The sequence below is a fragment of the Pollicipes pollicipes genome, unplaced genomic scaffold (assembly GCF_011947565.3).
Source record: "Pollicipes pollicipes isolate AB1234 unplaced genomic scaffold, Ppol_2.1 Scaffold_6138;HRSCAF=7277_pilon_pilon_pilon, whole genome shotgun sequence".
In the NCBI taxonomy this organism is placed as follows: domain Eukaryota; kingdom Metazoa; phylum Arthropoda; class Thecostraca; order Pollicipedomorpha; family Pollicipedidae; genus Pollicipes; species Pollicipes pollicipes.
The window spans coordinates 2,868,807-2,882,155 of NW_023596818.1; the positions used below are offsets into that span (position 1 = coordinate 2,868,807).

A 13,349-nucleotide genomic window follows, 5' to 3' on the forward strand; every position below is an offset into this window, starting at 1 on the left:
AGCTCAACCAGACTCGACACACCATGGAGGCTTATACAAAAACCGTCCGACGTGATAGTTACTTAAAAATGTCTGACAAAACAAAACGGACCCATGGCCCAGGAAGGTTCTTCCGTAAAGCTGGGACAACGATCTCAGATTCGGAAGGATCCTCCAGCAGAATCAATCCAGGGCACCAAAGATATTTTACAAAATGCCAGAACGGATCTTGAATCCGGAGAGACCTTCAACCCCCCGACCAAGAATCCAGATGCCGTGATTTCAGGATCCACTACATCCGGCGGCGAGACTGCGAGTGCAATGTTGGATCCGTGGGACGTGGGCTCGGTGCTCGCGAACTTCGAGGGCGATGGGCGACAGCGTGGGGGGGGGGGGTCCAGCACCCTGGGATCCAGGACCCACGGTTGGAGACCACCGTCAAAGGCGGCGGAACGCGGGAAGCGCCAGAGCATGGTTGTGAGCACAATCGCCAAAGTAACCACATTTGGACATTTTCTTACCGATGCCCGTGCTCGCATGTGCCGCAGTGTCACTCCCAAACAGTAGACGCGGCGCTCACTGGCAGCGCTCGAGCCGACGAAGGCCCTCCGTCGCTGACGGCGGACCCGCCATGTGCGCGAGCGCGCTCTCCTCTCCCGAGCCCGCCCTGGCGCGCATCGGACGGCTGTCACGCCCGGCGGACCCGCCGTGTGCGCGAGCGCGCTCTCCTCTCCCGAGCCCGCCCTGGCGCGCATCGGAAGGCCCGCCATGTCCAGCGGACCGGCGGCGGGGCCGGCAGGCACGGGCCGCTCTCCGGCACCGAGAAGCCCCCCGACACGACAGCCGGCGGGCCGGCGGGCCGGCGGGCGACGGCGACAGCCAGCCAGCGGAGCGCTTAGCAGCAGCAGGCGCCCATCACGCCCCCAGCGACGAGCCAGGAGTGGCCAAAGCCAAGCCGCTCCCCGGGGCAGCACCGGAGCAGGCCGCCTCCGACAGCCCCTCACAGGGTAACGCGTGAAAGGCGTCGTGCGTTTGCCTAGTACACTACATAGACACGGCAATACGCAACCTCCGCAAGGTACGAACCCCGGCGCTACAACTGCGCAACTTATCGCACCAAAAGTGGATCACAGCAGCTGTGTATCTACAGATGGATGGAAAGAGGGGACCGAGACAGCCCGTCTGGTCCGACAGCCGCCCTCATATCTGATTGACATGGTGGACTGTGGGATGATCAGTGACATCAACATATGGTACACGCTAAAGCAGCACAACTGATCTCGCCCAGTTAGGACTCAGGAGAGCCTCGGCAGTAACACCCGATACAAGGAACCGTACGTCAACAGATAATCACCTAAAACCAAGACAGCGTATTGAGGACGGATGTTAACCCTGCAGAAAGAAACATGAGCTGGTCACTAAAACTACCACATACTTAGCGCGAAGCAAACCCCAACTCATTATGAAGCGGGGCCTGGAGGCCACCATAACTCCTTCCCACCCCACCCATCCCACCGTCGGGTAAAGCTTATGCCCGCATCCTCGACTTAAGCACGGCGACAGTAGCCAACAGTCACCCACTCCGCGTCAGGCTAGCAAGGCGTCAGCCAAGTGAGACGCCAGGCAAGCCAGGCGCCACACAAGCAAGGCGGCGTTAGATAAGCGAGGCGCCAGGCAAGGCAGGCGCCACACAAGCAGGGCGTTAGGTAAGCAAGGCGCCAGGCTAGCGAGGCGCCACACAAGCGAGACGCCGGGCAGGCGAGGCGCCAAGCATGGAAAGCGTCGCCAAGTGGCCGCTCCCCGTGCCCTCAGAGGAGCGGAGGGAGGGGGGGGGGGGGGATCGGTGAGCGGCTCAGTCCGGCGGGGTGTCCTCCTCGAGCGGCGCCAGGCGACTGGAGCTCTCCGGGTCGGGCCGGCGCCGCCTGCGCCGGGTCGCACTGGCAGCTGGTGCACATGAAGACGGGCGCGAACAGGATGAGCACGGGCGCCGCCACCACGAACACCAGGCCCACGCCGACCAGCGCACCCACCAGCTGAAAACGGGACCGGCGGTCACGACCGGGGCTGGCTCAGACACGGCGCGTGGTCGGTACATGACACGGCTAGCTCAGACAAGACGGTCATCAGTGCCACTGCTGGCTCAGACAAGACGGACGGTCAGTGTCACTGCTGGCTCAGACAAGACGGACGGTCAGTGCCACGGCTAGCTCAGCCAAGACGGACGGTCAGTGCCACGGTTAGCTCAGCCAAGACGGACGATCAGTGTCACTGCTGGCTCAGACAAGACGGACGGTCGGTGCCACGGCTAGCTCAGCCAAGGCGGACGGTCAGTGTCACTGCTAATTCAGCCAGGACGGACGGTCAGTGCCACGGCTAGCCCAGACAAAATGGACGGTCAGTGCCACGACCAGCTCAGAGGAGACGGACGGTCAGTGTCACTGCTGGCTCGGACAAGATGTATGGTCAGTGTCACTGCTAGCTCAGACGAGATGGAAGGTCAGCGTCACTGCTGGCCCAGGCACGGTATGCGGAAATGTTATCTACACCGGTCTCGCTTCGCATTTCACATTTAATGCAGAATTAATGACGTTTTTGTGCATGCTGCATTGTAAGCACCTGGCGTACATTTGTACATTTCCGATGCGTTTTTAAATTTCAGAAAGATTGCACTGTTTCTGAGGTCAGAGCAGGCCAACGATCGCACCAGTCCACAGTAAATACCAGAGGAATGTTTGCCGCAAGGTACCTCCATCGTAAAACACAAGCATTGACGTGTTTTTTTTTTGTTTTTTTTTTGGTAATGCTGATGATGGTCCCGAGTGCAGTAAGCTACTTCTCTTAAACATTTCCCGGGTGAATTTGCCACCATTTCACCGGCGGCTGGCGCCATACGGCGGCCAGGCCCGTTCGGCGCCGCACCTGGACTCTGTGCCAGACGAGCGAGCCGCGCGAGTGTCCCAACAGGTGGCGGCAAGGTCCCCGGTCGTAGTGGCGCAGGAACAGGTCACCCTGTCGGAGCGGGGCGCACGGTCACGACCGCGACACACTCACAACACGAACCGGCACGTCACACGGCCTGTGACGGCGCACAGTTCGAGGCGTAACGACTTGTGGGAGGTCGGTGACCCGCGGAGGGAACTGGGAAATATTGCTTACAGCAATCAGCGAAAATATTGCGTACAGCGATTGAGTGCCTCAAATCGTCACAATAGTGGCCAGGATACTCCAAAGTAAATGCCCAGTCAAGTGGGAAAAGTTCCTTTGAAATGCACGAGCGGACTTAGTCGTGGCCCCGATATGTCACGGCCTACAGGGCGTGCCAAATGCCAGCGCAGGCGAAACATTCCCGCCACCGCCGAGATTCGAACACGCCCTCGCGCCGCGCCGCTCCCCGGCCGCCGCCCGCAGCCGACTCACATCGAGCGACGACAGGCAGTACCAGCAGAACACATGCCGGCAGCGGCGGCACATCATCTGCGCGCAGCCGTCCTCGCGCTCGATGGGCACGGCGCAGTGCGGGCACTGTTTGACGGCGGCGCCCAGCTGCTGGCTGCCGCCCAGCAACCAACGCTCCGGCCGGCACTCGTGCAGCTCCGTGTCGAGCTCGGCGCGCGGCCGTCGGCACACGGCGCAGAACGAGCCGCCGCAGCCGCCGCAAGTGAACGGCCGCCCGCCGGCCGGAAGCGAGCAGGCCGTGTCGCAGCCGGGCCGCGGGCACCACGTGCGGCTCGGGTCACGCTCCACCTCTGCCGAGGGCGGGGCAGGGGGCGACAGGTCACAGCCGAGCCACGGGCACCACGTGCGGCTCCGGTCACGCTCCACCTCTGCCGAGGGCGGGGGGAAAGGGGGGGGGGGGTGGCGACAGGTCACAGCCAGGCCGTGGATACCACGTGCGGCTCGGATCACGCTCCACCTCTGCCGAGAGCGGGGGAGGGGGGGGGGGCGTGGCGACAGGTCACAGCCAGGCCGTGGGCACCACGTGCGGCTCGGGTCACGCTCCACCTCTGCCGAGGGCGGGGGAGGGGGGCGACAGGTTACAGCGCCGCGCACACCAGCCGTCGGGGGATTTTTAGAAATGCACGGAACTACACACAGTACGCTACCTGCTTGAGCATTTACTTTTGCTCTTCATAGACATTCGTCAACCACCGATCAACAAACAGATCACTATGGAAATCAAGTAACCATCAGACATATTTCAAGATGGGCTGACGTTATTTGGCGTTTGACGACACATTTCGCATCATCCATAAACCATAGCTGTATCTAAATGAGCAGTCCCTGTATGGACTTCACCAAACACACACTATATGTATATCAGCTTGCATAACAGAATCACTGCTTTTAATGAGGGTATATCACCTTATTGCACTTTTCATTTATGGTTACACCAGATGCCTGCAATTTTATCCGTAATATCAGTTTTCTCGAAATCCTTCTAACTAGCTCACGATTTCAATTTGGAGCAGCCGGCCCTGCTGGGGAATCTCATTTCTCTGCTCACCATTATGAAAGTAATGCCTTTTATTTACCTCACTTTTTCAACGTGTGTTCTGTAATGTTTGCAACATACTTAACTGCCGAAATGCTTGCATAATAAATGCTACGAAAGCTTAAAACACTCTGCTTAGACAAAAACATATGCGATCATAATGTTATTACTCGCGAATTCAACGAAACGTTATATTATGGCTTCGATTTCTCCTATATATCGTTAACCACAGCGGCTCTCTTGGGGGCGCGCTTTGGCTTTGAGAAAGGAAGTATCACATGATCCATGTGACGCACTGATTAAAACTACAACCAACCAATCTCCCAGCAACAGGTCGCACCAGCAGAGATGCGCACGGTGGTTGTCATGACGACAGTGCGACTGCAGGGAAGAAGAGTAGTGCTGCCGCAAAGCGTCGACAGTTTAATTTGGACAAGACAATTATTAAAATTGATGGCCTTATTATGTCTTGACGGCACTGCAGCGGCACTTCCCAGTGCTACCATTAGTCTTAAATAGTCCTAAGGTTTCACTTGCACATGCTTTTGAAATATGCCTCATAGGTGGGACACTCCCTGTAACAGTGGTCGTACAACCTATTTTCCTTCGACACAAGAGCCTCACGCAAACTCGAAGTAAACAGGACGGCAATTCCTACAGTGATACTTAAATCTGACCAGCTCGCGCGCGGGGTTATTGCCACGAGAGACAACGGGACCTAGCGTCAACAGGCCCTAACGGTGACCGCAGACGACGGCGCGAACCCCGCAGCTTCCTGCCTCCTATCGCGGCTGGACGAAGCTTTCGGTCTCCTGAAAACATACCACTCTCTTTCCAACGCAACCATGTAGGACTCTGATAGCTCCAGCTAAGGTTCGTTTGAAGTCGGAAACAAAACTGCCCACGGACCTTTTGTTCCCAAAATCTCCGGCTTGACTGTGGTACACATACTGCGTTTGATCCCAGCCCATCTGACCAGCACGGGACAGTCGTCCGGCGCGCCGGCAGACCCTCCATCGGCAGCGGCAGCGGCAGCGGCGCCGCCAGCGGCCGGCCACTGGAGCCCGCCGGTCGCCGCCTACCGTGAATGTAGGCGAGCCGCAGGTAGCGTCGGTAGGTGTGGCCGTCGCTGAGCTGACGCACCTCGTCGGCGCTGAGCCGGCCGTCGGCCGGACAGCGCGGCTCCGGACACGCCACCGTCGGCTCGCCGTTCTCCACGCACACCGCTACGTACGTCGCCATGCACTGCCGCACGAGGGAGGGGGTCAGCGACGGCTCCATGGCGACAGTCGGGCTTCAGGGCGCGTTGGCTTGCAGGTCACGCAGCACTCTATAGACAAGCCTCGGGGAAGGTCAGGGCTCTTACTGACGAGTTTCAAAGTCGCCGTGGAGCTGAGGGCCGCAGCCTTTCCCGGACTGCGCCGGCCATCGCGTCCCTGCCGCCTTGTGTGCAGTACGCAACAGAGCCTTTGCGGCCAGCTTTAGCCATCAGGCCTTCTCACGCTACTTGTTGCGGGACTGGGGAGATGGCAAACAGCCCTGGCAGCCCGTTCAAGCCTGTTACGTTCAGGTTGTCGCACAAACACGACAGTCATATTAGTCCTATTAGTCCTACCACGGGGACAGTTCTATTAGTCTTAACACGCGCCAGGGTGGCCGGTTGAATGCGAAGCGCTCGGGCGGGGGACAATTTGCTAAAAAGCTAAGAGCTAAGGGAGCTGAAAGCTAAAAAGCTAAGGGAGCTAGAGACACTAAATTCATAAGGTAGGTAGGCCTTCGGGTCAAATAACGTCAAACAAAGTCGACATCTTTTCTGAGCAAGAGGTCACTGGTGTAGATTTGAGCTCAGTGAACTTAATTAACATTCAAAAGAACAATATTACCAAAACCTTCCATATTATTTCAAAATTTGAATCAATCATGCGTCACGGTCTATACTAGTCGGCATGTTCGTAAAACAAAGGGTTGGTCGAACCGTTTTAAGACAGTCATCACCTCTGACCTTCAGTTAGACTAAATAAGATGTCTGTTGACGTCCTGTGATCAAGAAATTAAAATGAGTGTCAAAACTACCCCATCCTTTTACTTCCCCAGTAAAAAAGCGGCTTGGTTTTGACATCGATCTAGACTTCACACCTGACCTACGGCCAATGGAATCAGTACTTCTCATAACTTCTGCTGTCTACTGGTCTAAGAAAACCACCGCAAAGATGCATGGCTTCGTCTAACGCTCCGTTGTCGCATCAGACTGGATGCTTTGCTAGGAGTCGCCTTCGCTGACAGCCATGGTGTCACCTTGTCCTGCCTTAGATCAGCAGGGTACGGGGTACAGGGTACAGCAGGGTACGGGGTACAGGGTACAGCAGGGTACGGGGTACAGGGTACAGCAGGGTACAGGGTACCTACAGGGTAACTTGATACATACGAAACAATCAGCTATGAAATCCCCCACAGCTATACCGAATTTGGCACGGCTACCCTGCGTCGTTCAGAAGTTATTCTGGAAAAACCCGCGGGGTGCAGGGGAACCGGGTAAATGGACCACCAACCGAGAGCGCGTGCTAAGAATCATAACGCTAAGTTGGCACAAAGCCATCAACCATGCGCTAGCGCATCTGGCCGAAATGAAAGCAATTATAGATGGTATTGAAATGCCAGGACCACATACGTCGCATTGGAATACCAGGACGAGCCAGAAAGCGACGTGAATTATATAACAGCACAGCCAGGCAAATGGGGGGGGGGGGGGGGCGTCGAGCTGCGGCAAAGAACTACATGGTATGTACGTGAAAACGAAATGAAACGAATCAAATCCATCCACAAAACAACTATTCAGAACCCGTTTATGAACCGCAGCAACAAGCACAGGCCAAAGTCAAACCAACACGTCACCAGACAACACGACAAGAGCCCCAGACCGCCTCACCACAAAAACGGACAAGGCCGGGGCTTGCACGGTGGTATCTGTTATCAGTGCCCAGTGCAGACGCTGCACAACTGACCGCAGCTGAGCTGGGCAGCAGCGCCCCCTTCACACGCCAGTGAACCACCCCATCGCGTCTCGGGGCTTCTTCCCTCTGACCCGTTAACGCGACGCGCGCACGCTGCCGGGGCAAACATTCCGTGCGTTCGATCCGAAGCAAGCCCCTCCCGTATTCGCACGCGCACTCAGCCTCCACCCCTCTGCGCGCACCGAGCACCTTCTTCGGCTGCGAACACCCAGACCTCGTCCCTCCATGCGCACTCAGCTGGCTTCACCAGAAGCATACGGGGTCCGTCTCTCCATGCGTACTCAGCTGGCTTCACCAGAAGCATACGGGGTCCGTCTTTCCATGCGTTCTCAGCTGGCTCCACCAGAAGCATACGGGGCCCACCTCTCTACAGACATACGGCGACCTTGTACCTTGCAGTGTTTGTGTCATCACTCCGCAAATATCTAGCCCGTCCCCTCCAAAGCCAACCAGCCGTTCCTCTAAGCTGCCTCGTTCTCCGCCCAAATCCACACTGTCAGCCCACCCCCGCCCATCCACCTTGTCTCTCCGTCACCACTCCGCCTGGTTATTCTCGCCACCTCATCCCTCCCCGACCACCCACCCCCGTCCCGCGCGCACCGCCAGTTCCCCCTCTCAGCCCCCCCCATCCCGCGCGCACCGCTAACCCCCCTCTCGGCTCCCCGTCCCGCGCGCACCGCCAGCTCCCTCTCTCGACTCCCCGCCCCGCGCGCACCACCAGCTCCCCCTCCCGGCTCCCCGTCCCGCACGCACCACCAGCTCCCCCTCTCGGCTCCCCGTCCCGCACGCGCCGCCAGCCTCCGTTTCGACTCGCCGTTCCGCGCGCACCGCCAGTTCCCCCTCGGCTCCCCGCCCTGCGCACACCGCCAGCTCCCCTCTCGGCTCTCCGCCCTGCGCGCGCCGCCAGCTCCCCTTTCGGCTCTCCGCCCTGCGCGCACCGCCAGCTCCCTCTCGGCTCCCCACCCGCCGCCACGCCTCACCTCGCGGCAGAAGCGGCAGCCACAGGCCCGCAGGCGCAGCAGCTCGGCGGCCGGCACCTCGGCCAAGCAGACGCGACAGGTGGCCAGCCGCGCCGGCGGCAGCTGCAGCGCGCGCCGGCTGCCGCAGCGGCTGCAGCTGGGCCGCTGGCGCGCCTGCTCCAGGCTGCTGAGCGTCACGGCGTGCCGCAGTGACGGCCGACACACGGTGACGGCCGGCGCCAGCGAGGCGCGCGACGGCGCCAGAGAGCGCAGTAGGCGTCCCGGCGCGCCACTGTCTCGGCGTTCCTGCACGGGAGACGGAGACAAAGACGGTTAAAACTCCCGAATTGGGGGGGGGGGGGGGGCGGCAAGGGTTGTTAGTCCCATTTCTCTATTTCTGCATGCTTTTCCGACACCCTGGGGTAGTCACTCTGCATGCCGGTCGAGGGCGGTCGCACGGCGCGTCGGACTGGCGTCCGTGCACGACCCCGGCGTCGCCCGTGGGCGGAGGGGGGGGGGGGGAGCTGTCGCCGGGGGTGACGCGATAGCCTTCGGGGACGTCTGGATGAGCGGCCGTCCGTCCGCCCGTCCGGCCGGACGCCAGCGCGCGGCACAGCGGGAATACCGGGAGGCCGGCTGCCAGCCGCTCCAGGGAGCGTTGCGCCCCAGTGTAAGACAGCGGACACTGCGGGGTCGGATCCCAGCAGAGACGCCCCTTCTTCACAACGGGAGCCTTACAGAGAGGGCCGTCGCCGCTGTTCAGATCCCGCGTTTCCGGGACAAATATTCTACGCCTGCACGCATGCCCACCACACGCTCTCACAACGGGAGCCAAGTCGTTCCGATCTGTACTGATCCCGTCTACAGTGACCATTCGACAGTTTTCGGTGTGCTTATCGTCAGCATTCAGTTTGCTTCGTCATTCGCTGCCATTTGGCATGACGGCCCATCGCCACTCGTGAACTGCAATGTTTCCATTACTGAGACTCCTCACTGAACTGGCTTGTCTTGCATCTGTCTGCCAGGCTACAGAGGGCTGCTGTGAAAAAAGACTTCCAGTGGAAATCGACGGTGTCCGGTGTTCTGGAGGGATCCCTTCGGTCTCCGCTTCTCTTTTCTCTGTCTACTAACGACTTAATCCTGACCTGCTGCCGTGCGCGTGACAGCGTGTGCCGGCTGCCTCCCGGATAACCCGGCTGCCCTCCACATGACCCGCCTGCCTCCCGCGCGGCCCGGCTGTCCTCTGCCCGCCAGTGATGCCAAAACTGTCCGCGAAGTTACATCCCCCGCTGACGGACTGACGTTGCCGCATGGCTCTGCATGATCGTCTGGTTACACAGCCCGTCAGACGGGCATTCATGTGGCAATAAACTAAGTGCAAATTATTCACTAGGCAAAAAGCATCGTCCGTATTAAGTATACATATATATATATATATATATATATATATATATATATATATATATACATATATAGTAAAGAAAGGCACGTCCAAGGAACCGGTGAATTGGGTGTCCTTGGACCCAAAGCCACATTGCCAGCATCTGGCCTCTTCATGTAACTTTTCCAATAGTTTGCAGCGGGCGTAAATTTAACCCAGAAACGATCATGCGCACGCGTAAGCTGCCAATCTCATCGCCACGGGACTTCTTCAAACAATGCTTTCGAGCTATTTCCAGCAGGTCAATATTTAACCCTGGACGATCACCCCGGCCAAGATTCGACCCCGACTCCCATTCACTGCGGGCTGGTCAGGCGCAGTACTCAGATTCGGATCACACCACTGGCCTCACGCTCCATGTTACTGACCCGCCACATCCTATCCCGTGTCGTTTCAATATCCCGTATGTGGTTCGAAGATCAGTGCTGCCATATCCTTGGCAGCGTCCCGACTGATCCGGATTGCCGTGTTAACGCGTGTGTTGTTTACAGTGTTGTCGACTGTTTTCCATCGCGTCACCAGAGACTGCAAGACTTTGACAACTCAACCAAACTGGTTTGAACGTTACACGAGCCTCAGATTTTCGATGCCAGTTCTGGGGCGCCCGGGTCCCGCCTTTGAATATATCACGTTAACAGCACCCAACCGCTATCATGTTCATTCAGTTTTGTTATTTGTATATTTCATTACCCTGTACCGTCAGCATAAGTGTTTTGCGAAGCGACACCGTCTGTTGCTGGGGCCGTACGCTGATACCTAGAAATCAAATAAATAACTGATTGGACGGCAGGTTCAAGGTCTCACGCCAAGCTCTGGTGCTCAAGAAACAAAGGATATGCTCAATTACAACGCAGGTAACAAAGCTGAACGAATGACGCAACGAGCATCATCTTGCGCAATCACATTTGGCCCGAGCCCAAGACGGCGTGACCGCCACCGGCGCGTATCGCCACCATCACCATCACAATCACGGAGCTATGCAGGTGGAAACGTGAGCTGTCGCCTGCCACCGAGTACATTGTCCCACCGTGTCACTGATCGGTAGTGTCAGTGTCGGCAGTGAACACTGATCAGCAGTGTCAGTGTCAGTGTCGGCAGCGAAGACTGATCGGCAGTGTCAGAGCATGTCAGTGTCCTGTAGCGTCACAGCCGGATCACTGACACCAACCGACCACGTCACAGTTACGTCACTGACACCAAGCGACTGCGTCATATCTGCGTCACTGACACTAACCGACCGCACCACAGCTGCGTCACTGACACCAACCGGCTACGTCACAGTTACGTCACTGACACCAACCGACCACATCACAGCTGCGTCACTGACACCAACCGGCTACGTCACAGTTACGTCACTGACACCAACCGACCACATCATAGCTACGTCACTGACACCAACTGCACACGTCTGTTACGTCACTGACACCAACCGACCACGTCATAGCTGCGTCACTGACACCAATTGAACACGTCTGTTACGTCACTGGCACCAACCAACCGACCACGTCTGTTACGTCACTGACACCAACCACCCATAGTCTGTTAGGTCACTGACACCAACCGACCACATCACAGCTGCATCGCTGACACCAACCGACCGCGTCGCAGCCACGCTACTGATACCAACAACTGCGTCATAGCTATGTCACTGACACTGACAAACAGGTAAACAACTGTGTCACAATAACCATCAGTATGACAAACTACCACCACACCCTGTAGCATCTTTTCTATTTGGCATTATTTGTAAAATAAAAGAAAGCGCGACGTACATCGTTGCGCACCTATCACGGAGCCACGGCGCGCGCAGAGACAAAGCGACGCTCGGGGACCAGAGCGCGACCCGGACCGGAGTCCTGACCTCCCCGGGGGGGGGGGGGGGCGAGGTCATCAGCCGCTGGCCGAACGTCACAACTCGACCCCCTCCAGCGCCCTGCAGCCTCGCGGCCGGTCACGCTGACCCGGAGCGTCACATCGCACCACGGCGCCCTCGTCACACACGCACTGACCTGCAGCGTGACGGCCGTGTCGCACTTGCGCAGCAGATGACAGCGAGCCGGCGCGGGCGGCGCGGCCAGCGCGCCCGGCACGGGGCCCGCCACATCGATCGCAGGAGGTGCCAGCTCCACTGGCTCCACGGCCGCTGGTAGCGAGGACAGCAGCGACTGCCGCACCGGCATCCCCTGGCGGCGGGGCGGCACACAACGGCGTCACAACGGCGTCACCTGGCGGCGGCGCGGCACACAACGGCGTCACAACGGCGTCACCTGACGGCAGGGCGACACACAACGGCGTCACAACGGCGTCACCTGGCGGCGGGGCAGCACACAACGGCATGCTGATGAAGCAGCCTTTGCACACATCTATTTCAGTCAGTTTTGCAAATAATCTCACCTGCTTTGTTTCTCACGTTTGTTTAGAATAACATGATTTTCAGTGAGAAACTTTGCTCACACTCAAGTTACCATGCAGTGCCAGGGCAAAAAAGCAGGAATTATGATGATTTAAAGCAAGAAAAGGTCCTGAATTCATTGTTTGACATTGCTCATTGTTATGTTGACGATCATTTAGCTTTCAGCATAACAGAAGTCATTAAATAAGTGGCAACAAACAATGTTTGGAATACATCATGATAACATGTCATGGCAGTGCCCATTTTACATTTACAAAATAGCAATTTACAGGAGCTCAGAATGCCAAGACCACTAGTATGATTTTTCTTCTTTGACGATTATCCCCCCCCCCCCACACTATTGACAGGATGGATTTCTGGGATCGGAGCCCACGCCAAGCAATGCTTGCGTGACCTCATCCAATTGTGACCTCAGGCCAAACCATCCAATCTGAAATGCCAAGTCAATGGCAGACTTCTGTGGCAGAAGTTTAATGTGCTGTGCTGCCAGGACAGTCCATCCTAACCTTTCAAGTCACAATGCCTTTCACACAGCCCCTGGCTATCTCAGTCAGCGGCAAATAATGGGCACTTGGTGACTCAGCCCACCCCACCATAGACACACAAATTCTAAGGCAGATTCTCTAACCAACTAAGCCACTGGCACAGATCTGGTGTGCTACATAGTTTTCTAATTTTGTATTTCTTTTGATCAACTTCCTCCATGAAAAATACATGCCAGAGCCACCATGGAAACACCACATGGGACTACTTGCATCACCTGGGTAATACACAGGCAGATTGTTTGCAGCACTATTCCAACACACAAAGAAATCTCTTAACAAAAAGAAATGTTCCAGCTCAATGAGGAGAGTAAGCCTCAGTGATCAATGTGGTTCAATGATACTTTGGTAACCCCAACCCATTCAATCTGCATGCAATTACACCAGCCTTGCCTCACCTTATGATAATCAGAAATTCAAAGGCTATCTGGCTGGCATCAATCCTTGTCTTTTCATTTCCAGGTAATAAAACAATCTTCTTTAGGGTGTATAAAGTGTGGAATGCCATATGT

The 13,349-nt window shown here is 57.1% G+C and overlaps 1 protein-coding gene across 1 annotated transcript; it reads right to left on the minus strand.

Annotated features, from left to right (window-relative positions):
* Positions 1–555: 555 nt before the first annotated feature.
* On the minus strand, positions 556–10,259 carry LOC119106064 (putative E3 ubiquitin-protein ligase RNF144A-B). The gene is made up of 7 exons (XM_037229661.1): positions 10,251–10,259; positions 8,463–8,564; positions 5,554–5,716; positions 3,397–3,725; positions 2,899–2,988; positions 1,873–2,012; positions 556–646 (listed from the first exon to the last, which is right to left on the minus strand). Exons 1-7 carry the CDS (start codon positions 10,257–10,259, stop codon positions 556–558), a joined length of 924 nt encoding a protein of 307 aa, XP_037085556.1.
* Between the last annotated feature and the right edge of the window lie 3,090 nt (positions 10,260–13,349).

Coding starts and splice junctions, on each gene's coding strand:
- LOC119106064 (XM_037229661.1), bottom strand. Junction 3,726..5,553: donor GCGGCTCGCCTACATTCACG/GTAGGCGGCGAC, acceptor CGCCCTCGGCAG/AGGTGGAGCGTGACCCGAGC. Junction 2,013..2,898: donor TCGTCTGGCACAGAGTCCAG/GTGCGGCGCCGA, acceptor TCCCGTTTTCAG/CTGGTGGGTGCGCTGGTCGG.